General features: G+C 47.1%; 1 protein-coding gene across 6 annotated transcripts in view; it reads right to left on the bottom strand.

The window, feature by feature from the left end:
* FOXP1 (forkhead box P1) overlaps positions 1–25,330 on the bottom strand; it is a 538,679-nt gene that overhangs the window by 56,986 nt on the left and 456,363 nt on the right. For 5 of the 6 annotated variants that reach the window (XM_087825126.1, XM_087825122.1, XM_087825123.1 and 2 more), the window contains 2 exons: positions 24,307–24,460; positions 18,898–19,105 (listed from right to left, as the gene is read on the bottom strand). In XM_087825126.1, coding sequence (XP_087681252.1) covers positions 18,898–19,105; positions 24,307–24,460 — 362 coding nt within the window. The remainder of the gene's footprint in view (positions 1–18,897; positions 19,106–24,306; positions 24,461–25,330) is intronic. The other variant, XM_087825127.1, reaches the window with a different exon arrangement.

Genomic DNA, 25,330 nt, shown 5'->3' on the forward strand with positions numbered 1-25,330 from the left:
AAGCAGGTGGGGAGAAAGACAGAAACACTGATCAGTTACCCCCTGTACACACCCCAACAGGGGATCGAACCTGAAACCTAGGTATGTGGCCTGACCAGAAATAAAACCTGCAACCTTTTGGTACAGGGAGGACACTCCAACCACCTGAGTCACCCAGCCATGGCTCATATTGACATCTTTTAATGGACCTCTTGACCATTTGTCTATCTTCTTTAGAGAAATGTTTCTTCAGTCCTTTGCCCATTTTAAATATTGGGTTGTGTGTCTTTTTCATGTTGAGCTGCAAGTTTTTATTTTATTTTTGTATTTTTTATTCCTATGCTTTCTTCTAACAGCTTTAGCTCTCACATTTAGGTCTGTGACACATTTTGAGTTAATTTTTGTATATGGTGTGAGGAAGGGGTCCAACTTCATTCTTTTGTATGTTATCTTTTGATAAAAAGATAATTCTATCCCAAATAAATTATCTTAGTCACCTTTGTCAAAAACCAATTGAACATACATTGAAGAGACTGTCTTTACTCCATTGTATGCTCTTGCCTCCTTTGTCAAATATTAATTGAACGGAATGGCTTAACACATGAAAAAATGCTCAAAGTCACTAACCATCAGAGAGATGCAAATTAAAACGATGATAAGGTCTCACCTCACACCTGTCAGAATGGCTCCATCAACAAATCAACCAATGACAGGTGCTGGTGAGGGTGTGGGGAAAGGGAACCTAGTGCACTGCTGGTGGGGATGCAGACTGGGGCAGCCACTGTGGAAAACAGTGTGGAGCTTCCTCAAAAAATTAAAAATGGAGCTGCCTTTTGACCCAGTGATCCCACTTCTAGGAATATATCCTAAGAAACCTGAAACACTAATCAGAAAGAATATATGCTCCCCTATGTTCATAGCAGCGCAATATACGATAGCTAAGATCTGGAAACAGCTCAAGTGCCCATCAGTAGATGAGTGGATAAAAAAGCTGTGAGACATTCACACCACGGAATACTACGCAGCTGTAAAGAAGAAGCACTTCTTACCCTTTGAGAAAGCATGAAATAAGCCAGTCACAGAAACACAAATATCACATGATCTCACTGATATGTGGAATCTAATGAACAAAAGAAACTGATGAACAGAATAGATCCAGAGACACAGAAGCATGGAACAGACAGGGATCTCAGAAGGATGGCAGAGGTGGGTGGGGAGAGATTAACCAAAGAACTTATATGTTTATATGCATAACCCATGGACACAGACAATAGTGAGGAGAAGGCGGGGGAGGGGGGACCGGGGGGGGGGATCAATGGGGGGGGAACATCTGTAATACTTTCAATAATAAAGATAAACTAAAAAAAAAAACCCCACAAAAAAAGCCCCACAAAAAAACCCTGAACATAACTGTATGGTCTGTAGTATTTCTGTACTTCACTTTTGCTATATTTAATTTTCCCCTCATATACTACTTGTATTCTCAAAAGAATTTATATTTACTTTTGATATAACTTTTGAAGTTACATTAAATTATCAAATAATTTTTAAAGTTTGATAGGGATGGGGGCAGAAATATATATATTTAATAAAAATAAAACCGCAGCAACTCCACTTTTTGAAGGAGGGCCTGGGGCCTGCTGACCAGGCCGCAGCCTCTGAGTGGAAGCCCCTCCTCCGCAGCTCCAGGCAGGAGTGGGGCGGGGCTCCAGCGGGCAGGGCACAGGCTTTCCAAGGGCGCTGCGGGGCCTCCTTTCTCCGGACAGCTGTGCAAACAACCAGAACCCTGCAAGTCATTTAACTGCCCTGCCTCCATTTCTGCATTTGAAAACTGAAGGGGATCCTACCGCAGGACCTGTGTTACTCCTCCCAGTGGTAAAACTTCCATGAATCTTCCTCCAAGAATATGCAGACGGACAGGGAGGGAGCACACACGACACGTCTTCTTACTGACAAGATGAGTGAGGCGGCACTTCATGACACCGGGCGAACGGTGACCAGGCCTATGCCTTCCGGCAGCAGCGACACAGTGGCTATCTGCTGCAGAGCAGGGCCACTTCCTCCCACCACTGCACTGCCCACACTTGCCAACACCCACACCCACGCCTGAAAGCACAACCAGTCCGTGTCGCCTCTTCGGAATCAGAAGCCATGTGCTCTCTCCCTTCCTCACCATTTGGCCTTTTGCCCAGCCAGTCAACAAAAGTGGAAAGCTGCCCTGGCCGGTGCTGCTCAGTGGCTGGACTGTCGGCCCAGGGACGGAAGGGTCCTGCGTTCCATTCCGGCCAAGGGCACGTATCTCGGGTGCAGGCTCGATCCCCAGCCCTGGTGGGAGTGTGTGTGGGAGACAACCAGCTGATGTGTCTTTCACACTGATGTTTGTCTCTCCCTCCCTCCCGTCCACTCTCTCTGAAAAGCAATGGAGAAAATATCCTCAGGTGAGGATTGAAAAAAAAAAAAAAGGAACGCTGACCCTGAGAGGCACCTTGGTGCTAATGACAATGACTAGCTCCCTGCCACACGATCTCTGGGCCTCCCCGTAGCTCAGGTCTCTCCCTGCCTCTCTTCTTTCCAGTCCTCCTCATGTCCATGCACACATGCTTCTCACGTCTATCCGTGACCCTGTCGGCTGCAGACCTGTCATGGCCACGAAACTACTGCAGATACCGCAGGTCTCCAGAGGTGTTCTCCTGACTGTCAGGACTGCCTACCAACAAAACTGTGACGATAGTGTCGATGGAAACCACTACTGTTTTAAAACTTTTCCTTTTATTTATTAAATTCTTAAACAACTTACACAAAAAGGATCCAGGTTTCTCTACTCACTTTTTACTTACATTTCCCTCCCTTCTCCTGGGCTACAATATCCTACTTTCAATGACTCTTCAAGTATCATACCGGGGACTTCTTAGGTTTGAACATGGGACTATGAGTCTGATTTCCAGTGATGAAAGAGGTATCTGAAAAATCATCAGACTTCAGTTTTGTTCTGTTTTAACCCTCGCCCAAGGATATGATTTTATTGATTTTTAGAGAGAAGCAGAGGGGGGCGAGGGCGCGGGGAGACATTGATAGGTTGCCTCCCACAGGCGTCCCGAGAATCAAACCCACCACCTCTTGGTGCATGGGAAGATGCTCCAACCGAGTCATCGGGCCAGAGCCAGGCTTCAGATTTTTTTATACTAAATTTTCAAGAACTAAGTAATATCAATAGGTCAACTTGTGCGAAACCAAACCAGGTGAGTTGGATTTGGAACTTGATCAGAGTTGACCTCATAAAGATCAGTGTAGGTTCACAGTAGCAGAGAAGTTATTACTTAAATATTGAGCATGATTTTCCACTCCAGCGTCCATTCTTCTGATATCTTTCACACTATTGCTCTCTCCTCCAGATCTCAAGTCAAATTCCAGTGACCTGCAGAGACTAACGTGACTCAGGTGTCCTCATGTGGTGGACTGTAGAGCGGGGACAGGGCTCCCCTGCCTGCCCACAGAGGCGCAGGTGCTGTGTGAGGTCAGGAAATGGTAAAGCACAGCCCAGTTTGCCTGGTGGCTTTGTAAACATGACCTTTCTCCTTTCACTGTCACTGAAAACACTTGGAGAAGCAAATGGCTTCTTCCTTCATCCTGAAGAGTCGGAGATGATTCAGCTTCTCACACAGCTTTAGTTTCGGCTTTTCACTCATTACACAAATACGCTGTTCTACCTAAAGTAAGTTGGCAACTGGTTTTATAATTTTAACACAAAGAGAGGGGTGTTTTATCAAAGCCTATTACAGGGCCTGGCCTCGAGTGCCAGGGAACGGGCCCGGCACGGACACACCCACAGGCTTCCAGCTTCGCTCTCTGCACCGAGCCCTTGACTCTCCTACCCCGACCGCTCATCCTCTCCATTTCTGCTTTCAAATCATGTTTAATTAAAGGATTTCACATTCCCTTGTGATATGACATTCATGAGTAAAACTTGTGATTGGAGTGACTGTGAATTAGTCTATTAAGTGCCAGATTTGTGCTTTTAAACAATGACAGAGATTATTGTTATATTATCTGCTCTCAAAACTGTGCCCTGAAATGGATGTGAGGGCTACCTTAACTAACTTTACATCTGAAATAAAAGCTCTTAACCATCTATGCTCAGGGATTTCTTCCCCTTAAGTTACAAGTTACCCTGGGAGAAACACAGGGTCATCTTCCTGCAGTGCCTCAAGGTGTGGCCACTGCAGCCAGCCGCGCTGGGCACCACAGAGCGCTATCGGAATATGCTCACTTCTGCGTTTCAGGTTCACGCCCACGTTTATGAAAGAAATGCAACTAGTACATCAGATTTGTGATCTCAGTGGTAACCTTTTACGAAACCTATTGACGTTAGTCAATTTTCAGAAAAATATTAAATAAAAAGCAATAATAGGCATATGCAGATATGGTAAAAACTGAACACGGCAGGGGAATGACTCCCAAGATTGCTGTCCAGGCCCACAAGTTCATAACTATGTGAAGGCAGAGGGCACACTGCCTTCCTCGGCCACTGCTATTCTGAGAGTATTGCTTCTAACGTTTTTTTCATGGACATAAATCACCTGAAGATCTTTTTAGCCTGCGGATTCTGATTCAGGAGTTGGGGGTGGGGGCAAGACTGTGCGAGTCCCCCGGCTCCTGCGTGATGTGGATGGGGCTGGGAGAGGAACCACAACTTGAGCGCTGTGGGTCTTAGAGTTCCCTGTTCTGTCTCACCCAAAAGTGACTGCACTTAAACACTCATGAGGTGCCTTGAGTATTAACTGTGGGTTGAAGAGCAACTTGAAGATGAAGAAATATGGAAAGTGGTGGCATTGAGCAACTTAACCACGAGTAGTTGCAAACTCGAAAAATGTTGCTCTGAGTTATTTATGAATTAAATGCAAGGCTGCTTTAAAAAAACATAACAAAACAGGTAAGACTCAGAGAAAAGGTCATTTCCTGTTTCTGCTTGACAAACACCAATTTTACGTGATCACAAATATGCTGAGTGACACTGATCAGGAATATCCTGGCCTACACTGTTGAATTAGCGGGTTTGACAACTCAAACATCACAGTTTCCAAACTCCAGGTCGGCCCTATGTATCCTCTACGCTTGAATAGTAGGGTCTTGAAATAAGTTTTTAGGAAGATAGGTGACAGATTTGGGCCTTTTAGGAAACCAGGGTATACCAAGAATGCAGGGTTCTGATACAATTAGAAAAGTTCCGTATTTAGTCAAGACCCCTGTCCCAACAAAAAGAGGGAATCCTATCAAAATATCCCAGGACATGATATGCACACACGGAGGGAGCCCACACGAGGCCAGGTGAACACGAGGGCTTTTAGGCTGGCAGGTTTATTTAAATTGGTCTTAGACAAAAATATATCTAGTATCTCCAACCTCTGAGTTCACAAGTATCACTTCTTAGGACAATGCTTATTTCATTTAAATTGAAAAATAAGTCAATTTTAAGAAAATAATATAAATAATAACATAAGAAGATACGGCAATTTTATAACAATGAGACACATATTCAAATTACTAAAGTTTAGAAAGCCAAAAGCTCACAAAGTATTCCTCGGGGTGACTGAGTGCATAGCTGGGTTTACTCAACCACTCAGCAAGTCTGCAGACACATTTCTACGTGAATTTTCAGTGGGGGCGGAGAGCCTCAGGGTCATTGGAATCCAAGAGACCACGACCCACAAAGGCCACAACAGCACAGAAGAGTGTGCCCCGAGCTCCGGAGCCTAGAGCTTCTCACTCAGGCTCTAGGAGCTTCTCATGTGTTGGCTGCAGCTGTGACTAGTAACCGGCTGCTCTGCCGATGGTGAGAACCAGAGGGTGGTGCCAGGACAGGTGATAATTCTGGCAAGTTACTTTCTTCACCATCCACATCACCAACCTGCTGCCCCATCTCTCCTTTCAGCTACTCTGGGTAAAACAAGCCACCCTGATTTCCAGACGCCAGGAGTATGGGCACAGCCGCCCAATGGAGCAGGACGTGAGAGCCGAGTCTCTGAGGCTATCTGCTGTGTCCCCATCGGTCCATCGCAAGAATGGAGCAGGTGTGACGAAGGCAGAATGCCCGTGTTTGCACGGTGCTGAGTGAAGGAGTAGACAAAAGAGAAGGCCAAGGAGGGGCTGAGGTCCAGCTTTTGTTTCTGACACCAATAAGGGCTGCCCTGAATTTGTGAGGTTACCACTGACAGCATTAACACTGGGATCTTGTTAAGAAAACGACGCTTTCCAAAGTGTCTGTGAGCGACTGTGTCAATACGGAAAAGGGACCACTAATCCAAAAACTACTGGCACCACTAAGCAGCGTTCTCATCACGTCAACGCAAGTGTGATCGCGGTGGTGCGTCACAAGGTCTATGTGGAACCCTGCCCAGGTGGTACAGGGACCAACCATGCCCCGAACACCAAAGAGCACAGATCAGAATCCCGACACCCATTCTTTGTGTTGAACCCACCCCCAACATTCCAGGGGCGTCAGCACCATTAGGCTCTAGAACAGAAGAATCGCGTAACTGCCACGTGAGGTCCAGACGAGAAGGCAGACGAAGGAACAAGTGGCTCAGAAACACTCGGCACCTGCGCTTAAGCCTCCCCAGAGCTGCTCCCTACCTTACGTCATTGCTTTCATTGTTCGGTGGTACAGGACGCTTCATCAACGACCACTGAGTGAAACTCCCTTACTTTTAGTTCAGCAGCTTTCAATCTGTGAGGAGCATGGAGTTGGGTTCCTAGAACAGAGTCTGTACCTAGGGATCCATGAGAAGATCCATGGGGGGTGGTCAGGAGAATATTGAAATTGATGTACACGTGTCAAGGTAATAACAGAACTTTATAAGAGTATACACGTGTATGTGTACATATTTCTCCCCCCTAAGCCTCTAATTTTTATAATATAGGTAAAATATTAGACATGTGTATAATTGATTAAGAAGTGCACTTAGTAGGGGTGCATTTTCAAAATTTTTAATAATGATGGGGTAAATTAATGACCAAATACCTTTAGAGGTATTTGAATGATCAAATGCCTCAGGCTGTGAGTAAGCGCTCTTCCTCTCTGAAAGGGTATCTCCAGCTGGGGAGAGAGAGAACTGAACAGATAGTTGGTCCATAAAATGTAAGATTTTATCTGGTCCTGAAAGTATCAGTAGGAGCTCGGCTGCTACAAGAGATACAATGAGACCAAGCAGATGACTAAAGCATCAAAAGCATTTTCAAGCATTAAAACAAAAAGAAATTAGAAAGACAAAACCAGAGTACTTACAAATAATTTAAAGGCCAATGTCAGGAATTTTTAAAGAAATTTTATTCCATAAAATAGTTTTTATTGGATCATAATCTTGAATTTTTTTCTCTTTGAATGATGTTTTGGCACTGGAACACAGATTGTCCTAAGTCATAGTAAATCATAGTTTTCCAGATCACTTCTGTCACTGTGAATGGTGGAAAAGCAAGAATGACGCAGAAGCATAGGAATGTTCTAGAACAGTTCTCAAAGTACGGTCCCTGGGAACTTGTCAGAGATGCAAATTCTTAGGCCCCAGCCCAACTTACTGAATCAGAAACACGAGAACTGGGTCAGCAACCTGTCGTTGAACCAGGCCTGCGGATGGCTCTGACGCCAGCTAAAGGCTGAGAATTAGCTCTTACCAGAAACTCACATCTTCTCCCTTTTTTGCAGCATATGTAAGTATCAACAAAGGCTACCCTGGACTCCTACAGCATCGGGGCCTCGATCTTCTGAACACTTCGCTTAGTCTCTGTGATGAAATTCAGCACCAACTGCCACGGACTGGCCGGCCTGGACACTCAGATGCAGCGATGGACAAGACACACGGAGCCCTTCCTTCACATGAGAAATCTCACCTGGCGCATAAGTGGGGTGGAAACACATACTCTACAATATCCCACTAGCGCTCATTTTAAACAAATCATACACTGCATCACATTTCGTGTATACTCCTGTTACTGAATTTATTACATGGTGTTGCGAGTCTGCTCCCACGTCTGTGTCTCTGACGGGCTGCGAACTCCGGAAGGGGTCATCTTTTAACTCCCAGAACCTACACAGTCAGTATACAGTAAATGCTCAAAAATGCGGTTTGAAAGAATGACTTTAACAACTTATTAATGTTTACTGAGCACCTATTATGTGCGAGACCGTAATGTGCATTTACTTATTTAACCTTCACAGTTAGCCTATGAGGCAGGGCCTGGTGTCACATCCATTTCACAGGCGGAACACTGAGGCACACCGAGGTCAAGGAAATTAAGTGGACAGCCTGTGTTGGAATGCAGGCAGTCCGGCTTCAGAGTCCACACTCATAATTACCAAAAAGCACAGCCGCCCCCGTACTACTTGAGGTACGGGCCTTGACTGAGCAAAACATGTCACCCTCCTGCCCCGCGCAGGGCTCTGCTCCCGAGTCCTCTGCCTGGAGGCTCTGCCTTCACTTCTTCACAGTTGCTCAAGATTTGCGTCCTTAGAACGTCTTTGCCAGACCAACCGATTCACCCAAATAGTAACCTTAGCCCCACCCTTCCCGCTTCCCTGCGTTATTTTTTTCAGAACTTGATTCTATCTGTCCATTACGTAACTGCTTGTTTGTTCTGTATCTCCTCTGCAACGTCAGCCCCTGAGGAGGACTCTGACACGCTTGTGGCTGCGCCCCCAGCGCCTAGGGCACCTGGGACATGCGGAGAGCCTGGTCCGTCTCGGCAAGTGGAAGGAGTGGATACATGTCAGCACTGTCCAGTGACTTCCGTCCTGCTTGGGAACACATTTTTGTTGAACTCTGGACAAGTTCTCATTTAACCTTAAGTTTCCTTTCAGTTCTGTCTGTGTAATCCTATAATTTACTCAAACACCACTGGATTAGTCCAGCTCTTGGTGTCAATCTTTATTCTAATTAAACTGCCATTTATTTCTCACACTGACCTTTAACATCAGACATCTTGTTCTTGTCAAAACTATGACTCATAAGGAAAAATTTAAGTTGAATATAGGGGCTCAGAGGTACCAGAATGTTCCATCAGTATTTCAGATATAAAAAAAACAGACATAGATATAAAAAAAAGAAGCCTGTCCCATCCTAAGGTCTATGATAACAATTTCAGTGGAGCTTTAGCCTTTCGGACATCTAACCCTCACCCTACCGGATGCCCAACACGGCTCCCCTTGAATCCAGGGCCACTTCGCTCTTTACCTTCTGCCATAATGTCCCTTCACACTCCACAGCCACAGGCACGATGCAGAACATGCACAGCGAGGATCCTCAAAGACATACCTCAACGTGTTAGAGAAGAGAAGGGAAAAGGGAAGAAAGAAAAAAACAAGAGAGATCCCCGCTGCCATGGGGCCGACTTCCCCGACAGGTGACAGCGGTGCCTGAAGGTCATAAAGGAGCGTCCACGGGCTCCGGGAACCTCACCGGCGGCATGAACATCAGCACAGTCGCTACAGGGTCGCTGTTCACCCACCAGGAATACACACAGTGACACAGGGCGAGACAGCCCTGGAGGGTATGATAGGAGAAGGCTGTGCCTTTGAAAATGTCCCTCCTTTCACCTCACTGATGGGGAAATCTCTGTTTTCTCCACCCCCCATTTCAGTTCTAACAACTCCAGGAAATTTTCGTGCTCAGATTTCTGAGACTGAAAATGATTCTCTCTTCCCTTTCCCTTTTCTCATTTCAAGACTTAAAACAAAAACTAGCTAAGTAACTAAATAAACTAGCCCAACAATCCAAACTGTACATCGAATATATTTTCACAACTGAAAATGCAAAAGCGGAACAAGAGCCAGAGTCCATGGAAGATGCCAGTTCAGGGGCACTGTCCTTGAGCTGGGGCGACCCACAGGCAACTTTTACACGGACCTGCTACAACCCGGGCGCGCGTCACGCCCCGCATCACCGCCAACACAGCCGCCTGCTCCAGGCGGGAAGCGGGCGCGGAGGCCAGCGGCTCCTCGGCAGCGTCCCAGCCGAGCCTGCGGCGCCCACGCTGTCCCCGGGGCTGCCGGGGCCGCCTCCTCACGCCGCGCCGACCACAGCGCCCGGCGGGCGCGGCGCAGCCGCTCTGCCAACGGGACCGGCTGCCACGCGCCGAAGGTGCCGAGCGAGCTGCGCACCGCTGGCGCCCATGCCCGGGGCGGCCCGGGCGCACCGCCGGGCTGTGCAGTTGTGCTGCGCCCAGGAGCCCGCCAGGACGTTATTTCTGAGCGCACACTGAAAGGAAAATCGCAGTTAAGAGAATTCTCTGGCTGGCATATCTGTTGCTCAATCCCCGAAATAGCTCCCCAAAGGAGCGGTTATCTTCTTTATTCACACAGGCAGGACGACAAGCTGGAACACACGGTAACAATTTCCCTTTGTGAGCTTCCACCATTGTTTTAATGAGGAGAATATACTTTATAATATACTTAGGCCGTGACTGATTACGAAGGGGCTGGGGCACAGCACTGAGGACGCTGTGCAGATGGAGCACAGGCGTGTGCATCGCCCAAGGGAGCTGGTGGCAGGCTGGGCTTCTCGGGAGCAGCCGCAGAGCCCAGGCTACGTGGCAACACTGGTGCAAAAAGGGACCTTTGCAAATCTTGAAAAGGAACATGACCACCACTTAAGCCTCTTACAGAGGATCCCCCTGGTCCAGCCCATTCAGGCTAAGAACATGGGGCTCCTACGGTCACTGAAAGGAGAGGAGAGCAATGCTAACCACATGGCTTCTGAGACTTGTGGCTTCCCTTTACACTTCTGGATGAGTCCAGTATCTGGCAAAGAGAAATTTCTATTCATTTAATCCAAGTGGCAAAGTGTGCATTTCAACAGAACTCTTAACCCGCTACGAGGAACAGTGCCACCCGAGGTCCCAGGGCACAGCACTCACTGCTCCACCGCCCCGCACTTCCCTTCACAGCCTGGGTGCACAACAGACACTGAGGAAGCGGGTAAGGCTCCTGAGGCGGTGGGGCAGGCCTTCCACATAAGTGCACACACCTGTGAAATGGCTGGGCACCCACAAAGGACTCTGGCGGAAAAAACCCTGCCAGCAGGAGCAACTCATCCGAGAAGGGCGTCTTCCCTACACGATGGGAAATGGGTTCAAATGTGGTTTTGGGGAGGCCAGCCGGCGGGACACGAGAGGGCCTGTGCTGAGATCTGTATCACACACCGTACCAAGGAAAATCCCAAGTCAACTGCAGTTGATTTGGGATTTAAGAGAAACGTAAAATGAACGTGACTCTCCAGAGCAATGATGCCATTTATTGGAAATCATTTATCATTTAAACACAAAGAGAAAGAAATCTGAGGCATATAACGATGGTATGTGATGGCAAACAGTACACATCGGCTCTCAGGGAGTAACAACTGACTTTCTTTTAATCACCACACAAAGTAAACAGTCAGGAAAATCCTTAAACCGATCCCTTGTGGCAAGGCAATACTTTAAAGACTTTCTTGCTTTGCCCTGTGCCCGTGAGTGCAGGTGGTCAAGCACCACCCTCCACACTGCCCCGAGAGGACCTTTCTTCCTGCTTCTAAGATCCAGAAGCAATTCGTTGTAAACAACAAGACAAATGCATCACAGCTCTTCAAAGCCTTACAGTTGCCAAATACCCAGCAGCATACTGGGTACAAATTGCTCATTAGCTCCCAGATGTTTCTTTCTGACACAAGCAGGAACATTCTTGCCCTAAACAGGCTATTTCCCAAGCAGACAGATGAGGGTCACGGGATGCTACTAAGTGTCTGCTCTGGAGCAGAAAAAGGCACCTGTATGTTAGCCCCTGCACCTGGCCACCTCCTCTTTCTGGTCCCCACCAGCCGACAGGACACGCCCAGCCTGCTCTGCTCTGCGCGCTCCAGCGCTCACGGCTGGTCACCTGACCCAGCTCCTGGCAGAAAGATGAGGCAGGCAGAAGGCCGGCAGCACAGAGCCTCGTGGGCTCCTTCCAAACCACGGCTCAGCAGGCAGGTCTGTCCCCAGGCGACCACCCTTGAAGCTTATGGCCTGGTCCTGATCCCTAAGGTTTACCTGCTCAAAACTGTAATCCAATAGTCTGGGGTGGAGCAGCCCACCCGGGTGGGAACCACCGGACCGCGGCAATCCTTGTAAGGACTTGAGGGCCAGGGAGACCTCAGTTCGTCCTTGCCTGGTTTCCGATTAGTTGTGTGGCTTCTGCAAGGTATGAAATCACTCTGAGCCCCAGAATCCCATCTGTACAAAAAGGAGAGTAAGCAGCCTGCAGGATTATTGCGAGGATATAATGGGAAGAGCAGCGTTAAGGCTGATGTCAAGTCCTTATACATGTGGCCAGCACAAAGCAGTTGTGCAGCAAGCGGTGGCTGCATTCCCGTCTCCACCACATGCCGGCCTCCCACTCCTTCCAGCAGTGCGTGCTCCTGCTCTGCTGGCTCACACGAGAACGGGAAGCCACCAGAGCTTTCAAATGTTTTACGAAAAACTGTTACTTCCCCAAATGGCCAAAACCAAGGGGACCTGAATGAACATGCACTTGCACTGCTTTTCACACTGAAGTGTGCATGCCAAGCCCTGGGGCTGTGCAGATCCTGACACCACAGCTCTCGGCGGGCCTGGCCCTCTGCATTTCTAACTGGAGCCCAGGTGGTGCCAAACCGGCTGCAGTTGCTGAAGGTGAGCAGCAAGAATCTCTGGCACGTGTGACAAACTCGAGTCCCCACACCTCATCTCAGACCACGAAACCCAGAACCTTCCTGGGAAAAGTCAGGAAGCTGTATAGTCTAACAAACGTGTGAGAAAGAACATCACTAGGAAATCTGAGAAACATGGTCTTGTTAGTTAAGGTCAGAAGTTGGCAAATTTTTTTTCAGTAAATGGCCAGACAGTAAATGTTTTAGTCTTTGTGGGCCACATGGTTTCTGCTACAACTGCTCAAGCCAGCCACTATAGCGTGAAAGCACCCACAGAATGTATAAATGAATGGGCATCGCTGTGTTCCGATAAAACTTTATTTACAAAATGAGCCCTAGGCCAGGCTTGGCTGGTAGGCCATAATTTGCTGACCTCTATTATAGATAATCAATTGCCTCAACACATATTCGCAAGAAATAGCAGCAACAATTTTGAAGACAATTTGGGACAATTTGCAGGTTCTCCAAAATGCTCTAAAGGGAAAGGAAGGTTTGTGGTAACCAGTGTGTTCAAGTACCTCAAATCAAAAGAAATACAAAAGCAATCATCTGATTTTCAAAAATGAAACCAAAAAAAGCTGCAGTGAGGAAGAGCTACTCCAAGTAACAAGAGGCTAGAGCTTACTGCGTAACTGGCTCATATGGCCCTAAATATGAATGTATACACAAAAGGGAAAGGCTTGTGAAACTAGAACACTTCTGAAACCAAGCTTCCAGAACTTTAGAAAATAAACCAAAAGCACCAATGTTTATTCATCAACAAAGAATTTAGTTTAACAAAAGAAAAAAAAAAGATAGCATGGGGCCTGCCCTCCTTTTAGTCCCTTGCCTTTTGAAAACAGGGAGGCCCGGTAAACACAAATGTTATTGTTACATAGTCAAATACATGGCAACATGTCAAGAGGCCACAAATAAAAAACAGAGACTATGTATCAAGCGAAACTGTCTGATGGTGCACTAGCCAAGCCAAAACCTTCAGGGGTTATTTGAAAATAGCTGCCAACTGTGGAGTGTAGAAAACGCGAGCAAATGGAACGCACGCGATGCGTCAGCAAATGAGAATGAAAACGAAGGATGGACGCTGCGAGCGGACGCAGGCAGGCTGACCTCAGAGGGAAAGGGGCGCAGTGTGGTCACCTGACCCTGAGAACAATATGACAGCTGCAAGGAAAGAAGAGGCTGCACAACTGTGACCTTTGCTAAGTTTAAAGAAGCCTCGTGGCCCAATGCTTAAGGAAGCCTTGGAACGAATATTTAGGAGAACGATGAATCTGAGAAATACTAAAATTATAAAACATCCACTGATGGTGGTTAAACTGAAAGCAAAAGTCTGGGAAGGGCCACAAAAAAGGAGTATTTCTAACATGGACTAGAGAGGACAGCTGAAATAGAATAAAGACCACGTGACGTAGTCAATGAGGAAATGCAGTATTTTCAAAGCAGAAAGGAAAGACGGGGGCTTGCTTTGCATTTGCCTGTGTGCAAGTCTTGCAGGGGGGTCATTTTTGTTTTTTATGTGTTGTTTCAGACTGTAAATAATTTATATTTTGCAAATCCTACCCAGACCCTCCCTTCACAAAAAGCCTAGAAAATAATCTGTATCCAAGTTAAGACGAAACTGCTATTTTCCTTTTAACTGCTGATTTGCACACAGTAGGTTAAATGAATACATGTGTTGTTGAATTGATTTTAAATTGAATTTACAAGTTCTTCTAGGAACACTGACTTTAATTTATCACAGTTAAGTAATTGTGGGACGCTTCGTGACAGGGATCCACTCGGAGAAACGCAGGCGGGCGACCCTGGCGTCAAGTGAAGATCGCGGATTGCACCTGCACGCCCCCTGGACGGCCTCGCCGACCGCGCGCGGGCTCCACGGCGCAGCCTGCGGCTCCCGGGCTGCGAGCCTGTGCGGCCTGTGACCACAGAACAGCACGAGGTTAAATCGGCACGCGGGGGATGATGCCGTCAGGACACGTGGTGAACACGGACGGGTGGGGCCGCGGCCGAGGAATGCGGCCGACGCTTCAGGGCGAGAGCCGCAGCACAGCAGCACAGAAGCCGCGACAGGGCCCCCCGGCTGTGCGCGGCACCGCCGCCAGGGCTGCGTGGGCTGCGTGGGCTGCGTGCGCTGCACCGGCCGCCAGGGCTTCGTGGGCTGCGTGGGCTGCACCGCCGCCAGGGCTGCGTGGGCTGCGTGGGTTGCGTGGGCTGCACCGGCCGCCAGGGCTGCGTGGGCTGCGTGGGTTGCGTGCGCTGCACCGCCGCCAGGGCTGCGCTTCCACAGGACTGCGGCGCAGGGGCCTGCTGACACCAGCGGCACCGCACGCGCGGCAGGCACTGTGCGGGGATACTAAGATACCGCCTGGCGACAGGACTTCTTCGGCCCCATTGTAATTTACGGGCCGTCGCTGAGAGCGCACGACTGGGGTCCCCCCTAAGCTCAACCAACGAAGGCAGACTTCAAGCACTGACTTACAAACTAAGAGAGAGATTTGAGTTTGGATCTTGCATATGCCACTCACCAGTTCAGTGACCCTCGACCAGTTATTTAATCTCTATGACTCATTCTCCTCACCTGCAGAATGGAGACGATCCTCCCTACAGCTTCCCAGTGGTCACGTGCACAAAATGAGACACTGCTCCACAGCAGAGAGTGGGCAGTGCTTGGTACAGAGAAAGAGCTGATCAAATGTGAGCTCCCTTCCCTTTCCCTAATGCACCATAACATAATGTGGTATTTAGAATTTTAATTCAGGCAATTACTTAAGTAGTAATTGCTATTTGTATTTACATAGCTGCTTTGATCCAAGAAGCTCCAAGGGCTTTACTAAATTTAGCATTTTAATAAATGTTTCATTTGCATTCTGTTGGTTTTGTTTACTCACACCAAAACTTGGAATTTCCTACAGCAAGATAGACAAGTTAAGAAAATAAGATAATATTGTCATGTTTACAGGCATCCTAGGTCTGAGTTTTGTCATTTACCTAAGAAGCCCTGCCTCCCCGTGGGTCCTGTGGAATAAAATGACAGGAGTCAGGAATGTGTCTTTTCCTCAGTCAGCTTCCTTCAGCCTCCGCCGCTGAAATCATCCCCACTCCCACTTCTCTCAGGCGCTGTGGACGCAGGTACGTTTACTGCACAAATGAATTTATATATAATCAGCACAATAAACGTGATTAAATTGTCAGAAGAAAGTCAAAGCATGAAGCCCAGCGCCGGTGCTGAATCCTGAGGATGCTGACTGACTGCACATGGACAGGATGTGAGGAGGCCTTGACCCGGGCGTTGGTTCTGCCCCGAGGACAGGGGCCGCTCACCCAGTCCCAGGGGGAGGGGTGCGGACCCTGCACAGCAGGGAAGTGGGTTTCTATTGGCAATCTTTACCAAAGTGTGTTTTTTCCCTTCTCTACACTCAAGGGTTTACCCTGAATGATTTAATTATAATTTTCCTTGTGTAAGACAAATTAAAGAGGAGAGTGGGAGTGTCGTGCCAAGCGCGTTATTTATCTCTGTAACAGACTGCAGCTCACCAAAGCCCAGAGCTGCCGGCGCAGCGGCTGCGAGGCCGCGGCAGGACGCACAGGCCAGAGGGGAGAGGGCCCCCAGACCGGGACACGGGCGGCCGGGAGGCGGCAGGCGTCGTCCTCTGCGTCCCCAACAAAGCCCTCGCGATACGGCCTTTTTCCAACCAACTTTCACAAAGGGCACTCCCCCAAATCCTTTCAAAAAGAAGGCTGAAGCTAAGATTAGAGTTGGAGGGGTGGGTTCTCACTCAGAGCGGCGGGGCTCTAGCCCTGCAGACGCTGCTCAGGAACCCGGCGGGGAAGGCGCGCCGCACCGGCAGGGAGAGAGCACAGAAGCCCACGGGCACGGGGAGGGCAGGGCGCGCTCTCGCCAAGGGGCTCCTAAGGCAACAGCAGCTCTGGGCGTCAGTGGCAGCTTTCTGACCATTTCCACTATTTAAGCAGGACAACACACACATGGTTTAAAAATTAACCATAACAAGGTAACCATGTAACATTCATTGTAAGGGCCTATACTTACATGATAGTTGGATTTTTAATGGTCAATTCTGTAAGGTGGTAACTTTTTAATTATCGTCAACCTCAGGCACTCATTTGTCTTATTTGCTAATTAGAATTTTCCTTTAATCCAGCCACATCTAGGAGTCTACCAGGTAATACAACCGGAGAGAAGTGGTAGCATGTAATTCCACAGCTGTTTCTTCTCTGCACATCCAACTGGAAAACTCAGCCTGTTTTCACACCCAGGTGAAGGCTCTAAGACCCGCGCTCTTTTCCGATCCACACTCTGACTCTGACATGCAGTACACTGAAGACCATGTAAAGTTTGTGCAAACAAGTATCATAAAAAAAGAGCCAAACAAACTTACTTTCCTGGGATCAGACCGCCTCTCAGATCCACTTACCTTCAAATGTGCTTTAGGATATGAAAAGGGCTACTGTCCCCCCACTAACTCACTGCCGGCCCGTCACCTGGGGCAGACACACACCTTCCAGAGCGAAACTGAGCACGCTGCGCCCACATAGGAGCCTGTGCCACGGAATCTGTGTGGGCTCCACCACGGCCCGCACGCTGGCGACAAGCACCTCAGGCTCATCGGCGGGCACTTCCCTGCCACTCCGCCACCTTGCAGTAAATGGGAGGCAACGGCCTGAGGACACCCAAGCAAGCACAACAAAGGACCACAGACTAGAGCCTTCTCTTCAAAGCTATGTAAGGGTTAGTATGTTTTTAAGTAACAAAGACGTTATAAGAGATTATAAAGCAAGAGCTCAGGTGGGCTTCCAGATGTGCTGATCTGTCCCAACTGGAAACAAGAGCAGCCACGCTTGGGCCAGTGGCCCAGCGGACTCTCACTGTCCACCGTCCCATTCTGCAGACGCTTCTAAACCAGTCAGCCTCAAGCACCACTCAGTTCTTCTCTGTCTTCCGCAGAAACTCCTAGCTGATCTTAAAATGTGAATTGCAAGGTTTGGTTGAAACAGATACAAATCTCATTTTAGGAATCTCTCGTGGGTTTTACGCTTAAATGCAATACAAACACACACACACGTATTCAGGTAATGTTTTCTGTGATTACTAAGCTATATAAATGGATAAAATGCTGCTGGTATAAAGATACAAATCTAATTAAACCAGTGGCCTTCCTGATATTTGCTATTTTAAGAAATATATAACATTATATTTTTAATTACTTAAGTGAAAACATAATTTTAAAACTTTCAGTGAGTCACTTTTATGAAAAACAAAATATAAAACTTGTTTTTTCTCATGGAAATGAGAGTGACCCTCACATGTTACTTCTAAGGCTTCTTCTGTCTGTGGAGCTCTGCATTATGAAATATATAGGACACTGTTTAAAAACAGTGAACTAAAAAAAGACTTTTAAAGATCATTACTTATATACATATCTTCTCTGTCTGAAAAGCCTTCCGCAGTGGTGTTCATGCTCCTTGGCGCTAAGATGCAATCATGGACCCACAGCTTCCTTTCCTTAGCACTGTGGCCCCTGATGGGTCTCTGAACAGCCTCAGCTCTACTTCCAAGGGAAGCTCAGGGCACTTTTAACAGTAGAGAGTTAACTTCCAAGTAGAAATATGACAGGTGAGACACTGCTGCAGTGTATTCCACAGTCAAGAGAAGGTGCGCTGTGTAGGTCCGTGTGTGTACATACACAGGCCCCTTCCCTCTCTCCAGCCTCAACCCTGCACCAAGGGCTACTTTTAAGGCGGCCATGCACTTTGGGGTCATAGTGATGAAAAAGATGGACCCCCTGTCTTCGAGGAGGGCAGTGCATAGTAGTATAAGTTCTATTTTTTTCTCAATCCATGATTCAAAATTGCCCACAGTGGGTAGTGCTAGTCCCTGAAAGGGTGTTTAGAGCCAAGGCTTGTATGAGTGAGCCCTTGGCAGAAAGAAGAAACCTGGAAGCCCTGAAATCCAACCCATCCAAGAGGAAACCAAAAGACTCTGCCTGGGTTCCAAAGTTTGGGTTAGATTGACATACGTGCTAATTCCACGTTGAAAAGGTGAAAACAAGGAGATGCTCCACACCCAAACAATGCAGGACACATTCTTTAGTAATTACACGCACATTCAGGTCCCATGGAGCCAATGAGGGATCCTGGAGACACGGTGAGGCACGGCCACCCCCCTCCACGTTACAGTGTTGGCCGCATCTCAGTGGCTCGCTCCTACCTTTCCCGTTTGGGGGTGTGGACTGACAGCTGTCCATTGGTAGAGGCATGCGGGTTCATTATTAAGGAGGTCTTGGGAGGGGCAGAGGAAGAGACACACGTGGTCGTGGTCAGGTCCAGGCTGCTGTGACTGCTGCCTGTGGTCTCTTCTGCAGTGTGAGCACTCGTCACTTCTTTCCAGAGCTGCTGCAGCTCGGTTGGAATCATGCCTGAAACAAACAAATTGGATAATTAAATCAATTAACAGCCAATTTCGTCCACTTCAAACAGTAATTAAATCAAAGAGTCAGTAAACAAAGCCCAGTGTGGGGGTGGGGATGCGAGGTTGTCTTTCCCACCCAGCGGAAGCTAACAATGGCGGTGACCACCTGTCCTCCCGAGCGCAGGGGAGGTGTCCTCCAAGCACAGCTCTGCCAGCACAGTGTGCCTCCATCCAAACTGTGGCTTCCAAGTTTTTTTTTGGGGTGGTGGGGGGATGGATAGATGTAATATATTTTTAGACACAAAAAAGGACTCAAAATAAATGTATTCAACAATATTATTATGATAACATGAACCAAAAAATGAAAAATTTTTGTGCTTAAGTCTTAAATGATGACAAATAGCTTTGTTATTAAATACAGTTTTTATTAATCACTTTAAGACATAAATTATGAATTCATATCGTCTTCCTGAAATGCTTTTCAACTTTTAACAGTCAAATTGATTATACTATGATTATTTCATTAACACACCTATCTTCCTCATTAATTTTGGTTTCTAGTACCACATGCTTAATTGATGGATGTGTCTACTGAAAAACTGTGTAACTTCTTATACAAGTAACACTATTATTACTGTCATTTCTTAGATCAATGCTAATGAACCGTTGCACAATAAAATGAAAATGTAAAGTTAGAGTAATAAAGTTCTCTTGTTTTTTAAAGGGGTCAAAGTGGACATGGGTCTTAAGGAGTAAGTATCAACCTATATTTTAAATCTCCAAGAAGACATACAATCAGCCTGCTAATCTCACTACTGTGGCCTCATCGCCTTGATTCTTGTGGCATGCCTCTACAGCCCGACTTCCAGCCCTACCTCCATGCACACCCCAGTGCACACAGGCACAGGAAAAAAATATTCTAAATGACAAGTAACAACAAACTCAGCTGCTTTGAAAGGACCCTTAAGAGAAATCATGGCCCTGTACATCACAAGGCAATCCCATGTTAGAACTGGGCATCTGGGTTGCAGTCCCAGGTTTCAGCCAACGGACACAGCTCTGCTGGAAAGCTGGTCCTTTTCTGACTACACAGCAGCAACTGAAACAGGCATGCTTCTTACCAAGTCTAAGGTATTGAATTAAAAAAGAAGACTGTGTGCATTATATTCATTTGAAACACATAATAAAAAATGCCAAGGTCTAAATTTAATTTATTTTTGTCATTTAGAATACAATGGATAGATAATCATCTCAACGTGATCAGCCAAACATCTTTACTTTGCTAAACTGTTAAAGATTTTAATTATGCCAGCATTGGAGAGCACTGGTCTAATGAGGCGGTGGACTCCAGAGAACCGAGTGGTTAAGAACTGTGAAATGAGTCTGATAGGATTTTTTTATATTCACCGTGGATCGTTTGCATATCAAAGAGGAGTAAATTATTGCACAGCAGACCAATAACCTTCTCCGCCTTTCTGAGAGGAGTTAACAAAAACAGTTGATCTCTCCTAACGGTTCTCCACAAAAATGTTCAAATACTTAAGGATTTGCAATTAATATATACTATAATGAAGGCTTCAAATGATACATTAAGTGGTCAGATATTCTTAGAACGCATCCTCAACAGCCAGGTCGGTTTTCTTCTTCCTTCATAAAAATCAAATGCCAATTATATTTTGATGGATTTTTGTCCCAAATGAGCATTAGTTATTAGGCATATTCAATTATTACTTGTCCCTTGAAATTAAACCTCGGAGGCAAATTAAACAAAGGGAAAGGTCACTACAGAATAATCCTGCGTCCGGGCGATTATTTTCAAACACCTTGTGAAGTGACAAGCGGGACGTGTTTGTAGCTAAGGGACCTGCCACTGATGTCTGCACACCCACAGCTACCTGTGAACGCGCTGACCCTGGATCGCTGTTTACCCAACTGAAACAATAGTGAACAGGCCTGTCTGCCCGAGACAGCATACTGATACAGAGCCACACAGGCCAACAGCATATTGATACAAAGCCACACAAGCCAACACCTACTTTTATTTTCCAGGGAGTAAAGACACTTGAAAACAACATGCCATCTACTTTTCCACGCAAACTAACTGGCTCTGGGTCAGCTGCACTGGAAGTGGGAAAGTTGGAGGAAGCAGAGTGTAACAACCGTGTTAACACTTTAGCTCCGAAACAAAAGAGAGAACTTACACGTCATTTAAAAAATTAAGTGAAATAAGCCTGCTAAAAAAATTAAATAAAAACTGAAACTAAGCTGTGTATCCAGCAAATAAAGACAGAGACAAAGGTCTTGTTACACTTGTTACACCTCCAGAGAACTCTCCTCCCCTCTCCTTCTGAGGGGCCAGCCAGTTTCATCCCCCATAGGGAGAAATGGTAAATAAAATGGTAACTGGTGGACTTCTGTGTCAAACTTCAATATGATAATTACATTTAAGAACATTCTCATTGGATTTAGAAGGGAGCAGTCAAATCAGCTCCCTCCATCAGTGCCACACCTGGTTAGTGTTGTTAAACTTTGAGTTCCATGAATACTACCTACCAGTGGATGCTGTTATTTGAATGCCAAGACCTCATGACAGAATTAAGACAGATAAAATGTAGGCTAGTCATTCATCAGACTAAATGAATATCAAATTTCCAGAAAGCAAGCATTCCTTCCAAAATGGAAGACAGTAATACTTGTACTGAGCTAAACAAATCCATTAACAGGCACATAATTGAGCAATAAAGTTTCTCCTATCTATAGTTTACACTTACAAATTAAAAAATCAGAATGATATTGAAAGTGTATTTCTATATGGAATTACTGGTGCTGGGAAGGATCCTATGATGAAAGAGACCAAGGAGAAAACAGATACACTAATTATGTAAAACAGAGAGAAGGCCCTGTAATAACCTTACAAACAACAAAAATATACCTACATTTCATAACCTCCAGGGGATAAAAGGCCTTCAAAACACTGCTCTCTCTCTACTCCTATACTTTGATATTTACGTACACGCTTAGGGTAACTTACCCAAGGCCAGGAAGCAGGTATGTAAAAGAATCTCCACGACTGTATCACGAAGTGGGTATTTCCAGCTATTTTAACACATACCCCTTGGCCTTGCTACCTTTCTTTTTTCCAGGATAACTGGCCCCTTCATTATAAAAGAAAATGCAGACACAGGTTTAAAAAATGTATGTTGTGGGGACAGTTGACAGATTACTGTTCATGGAACTCAATTTTACAACCCCAGGTATCACTGGCTCAAGACAAACAGAGCTGATCAACCTTTTTTGTCCTTGCACACCCATGCCCAGGTGACCGTGTTCGAGCAAGCAGAAAGTTGATTTAAACCTCATAATGACATCAGTTTTAAGCCATTATCTCTCTGATACAGAAAAAACTGTGTTGCAGTCCAACATGACTGAATTCTCAAGTCACTTGGGGCAAAGGGGTAGGGGAGACAACACCAAGCTCCTGATTCCCCCAAAGATGGCCATGACACTGGTAGTTCCCCTCACCGCAAGCACCGGACTCCAGAAATATTTATGTTTATGCCTCCTGGGCATACATAAAGGCACCCTTTGGATTTTAAATACGCGTCTTCTAATGCTGCAGGGACTAATCATTATGGCACACTGCTGAGCATATCAATCAGCGCCGTGACCAGCGAATTACCTACCAGTGTCTCTGATATGTTACTGCAGAGATTACACTTCATGCATCACCACATTCATTTCTTTCACATTACACATGAGCTTGTCTTGTCACTGCCCAATTGCCCTCTTTTGGACAGCTTCACTGATGTACTACAACAATGAGCCTTCGTGAACAAACTGAACAGTGCAGGAGCAGAGGCAAAAGGTGAGAGGCTGACGCCTAAGTCCAGTGGGTGTGTCAGAACAGCCTGCCATGCTTACAACAAGGCGTAATTAAAGCACGCTGGAACGTTTTGCAAGTACAAAGATGCATTAGCCAACGTGCCCTTTGTTTTCCCCCTGGCACTGCTCAGTTACCAACTCTTCTACTCTGACAGCAACGGAGAGGCTAATTATGCATCAAGCAGTTGAGCACTCAGGGCACAAAGGGGAGTCAGGAAAAAGCCCTGGTCTCCACAGCAAAAACATCCACCAACCAGCAAAACCACCCCCAGATGGGACAGAAACTGGCTGTGGTTGACTTGAGAGAAATTCAAATGCAGGCGTGCCTCACTGTTCCACCGGACACCGAAGTTTCTGACAAAGGACGGTGCCTTATGCACCAATGAAGGGTGAAGGAGGTTCCCCATTTTCAGCCCTCTTCGGAAGGCAACTGAATCCAAGACACCAAAGGCTTCACTCCCAGCCTTTAAGGCTTATGTATAATCCATCCAAACTTATTAGAGCTGAAGGGCCTGGGGGCCGGAGGAGACGGACCAGCTGTAGCAGGGACGCACAGAGACGCATTTCACAGCACAGCTCGGCACTGCTTCTCTCCTCCTTCCCGGTTCAGAGAGTCCATGTGCATTCACTTTACACATGTGAAAGACTTGCTTAAACCAAGAGAAGGTCCTAAAAACAGCCAGAGTACTTGTTTGTTTCTCATGCCCGACACCCACTGGAATGGCATGTCAATTTTTAAAGAACCCCCGATTTTGGAGAGGAGTAGACCTATAAATGCTGCCTGTTACGATGAATGGACTAACCTGCTCAAAAATCAACCATCAGAGGGAGGGAAAAAGAAAGAAAAAAGAGAGAAAGGCCAACAAAAAACGTTCGTTTTTTTTAACAGAAAGATTTTAATCTTAACTGTTTACACAAAATAAACCTGAATCTATCCCTAGATATTAAAAAGTAGCATTTAGAAAACATGAGTAAGATTCAGAACAGAGCAAGTTATATGACATGAAATACAGCTTAAAATGACTAAAAAAAAAACCTTCAAGAAAATTTGTGATTCCGAACTGAAAATGCTAGATCTTATGGAAACGCTAAGCCCTGGGAGCACTGCCTTCTCCCCGGGAGTGCGCCCCGGGGCAGGGCGGCGCCCTCGGGCACCGTGCCTCCCGGGCACCAGCAGCACTGGAGCTGCACCAGGCCCCACACGATGCCTCCCCGCCGTCCTGCGAAGTCTGTGCACACTTCAGACGGGATGCGCTGGAACACGCCGCCGGACGCCCGGACCGTGCCCGTTCCGAGAGCCCCGCATCCCGCGTGGCCACCACCCACCTTGCGCGAGGGGCTGGAGGGGCAGCGCGGGCTGGCCCGGCTGGAGCGTGAGGAGGCCTTGGCGCTGCAGGGACAGGAGGTGCTGCTGCTGGAGCTGCTGCATCTGCAGGAGCTGCTGCTGAAAGGCCAGCTGCTGGGTAGCCACCTGCTGCTGCTGCAAGAGACCAGGAGAAGAGCGTGAGACGGCCGCGTCCAAGTACAGGCGCACACGGACGTCTGCACCCGCACAGCCCGCGTCCGGCGTGAGAACGGGCACCCGCGGGGGGCTCCGCGTCAAGCCTGGCGCGACAGGGACCGCACATGCCCTCGGGAGGCGGCCGGGGGGCGCGCCCGCTGCTGCCCCCGGGCACCGGCTCCGCAGGAGGCAGTTCCTCCCGCAGCGGGGGAGGCCTGGGCCGGCGGTCGGCGTGGGGCCTCGGCCTGGGAGCTTCGGGGGCACCCGCCGGAAAGGACGCTGGACACGCCGCGTGGAGGGGCCTGACCCCTGGCCCTCTGAGGCGCGGCGGGCCGGCTGCCTTCCTCCCGCACATTGGGGCAAGCTCTTAACTACTCTGTTTATCACTCCTGACATAAATAGATGAGAAAAAATCAGACCTTTGAAGAAGAAAAACTTCATCTAATATTGTTAATTAGCCATGACAAATGATGAAATAACATTGTAAATCTTTCATAGAAACAGCCACTAGATTTTAATTACACACATTCATAATTTAGCAAACAACACCGTACTCAACTGTGTCTCATACGGAGACACTGTGGGCTTCAGATGCCTCCACTTGGCTGGAGTTTCAGAAACCCTCACCCCTTCCAGGGGCTTTGGTCTTGGAAAGAAGGGGCTTTACCGTTTGATAAATACCTTTTTGTTGATTGGACAATGACAGGAGGAAAACTTTTGTTGTGTAAAACATCAATACATCATTCCTGTGTTTAGCAGGCCTTGCTCCAGCCAAAAAAATTAATGTAGATTTCCTCAGTAATTATCTGAGTGATAGAAAGATAATACAGTGCAGCAGAACAAAAATAG

The sequence above is a fragment of the Miniopterus natalensis genome, chromosome 15 (assembly GCF_054644295.1).
Source record: "Miniopterus natalensis isolate mMinNat1 chromosome 15, mMinNat1.hap1, whole genome shotgun sequence".
NCBI classification, from domain to species: domain Eukaryota; kingdom Metazoa; phylum Chordata; class Mammalia; order Chiroptera; family Miniopteridae; genus Miniopterus; species Miniopterus natalensis.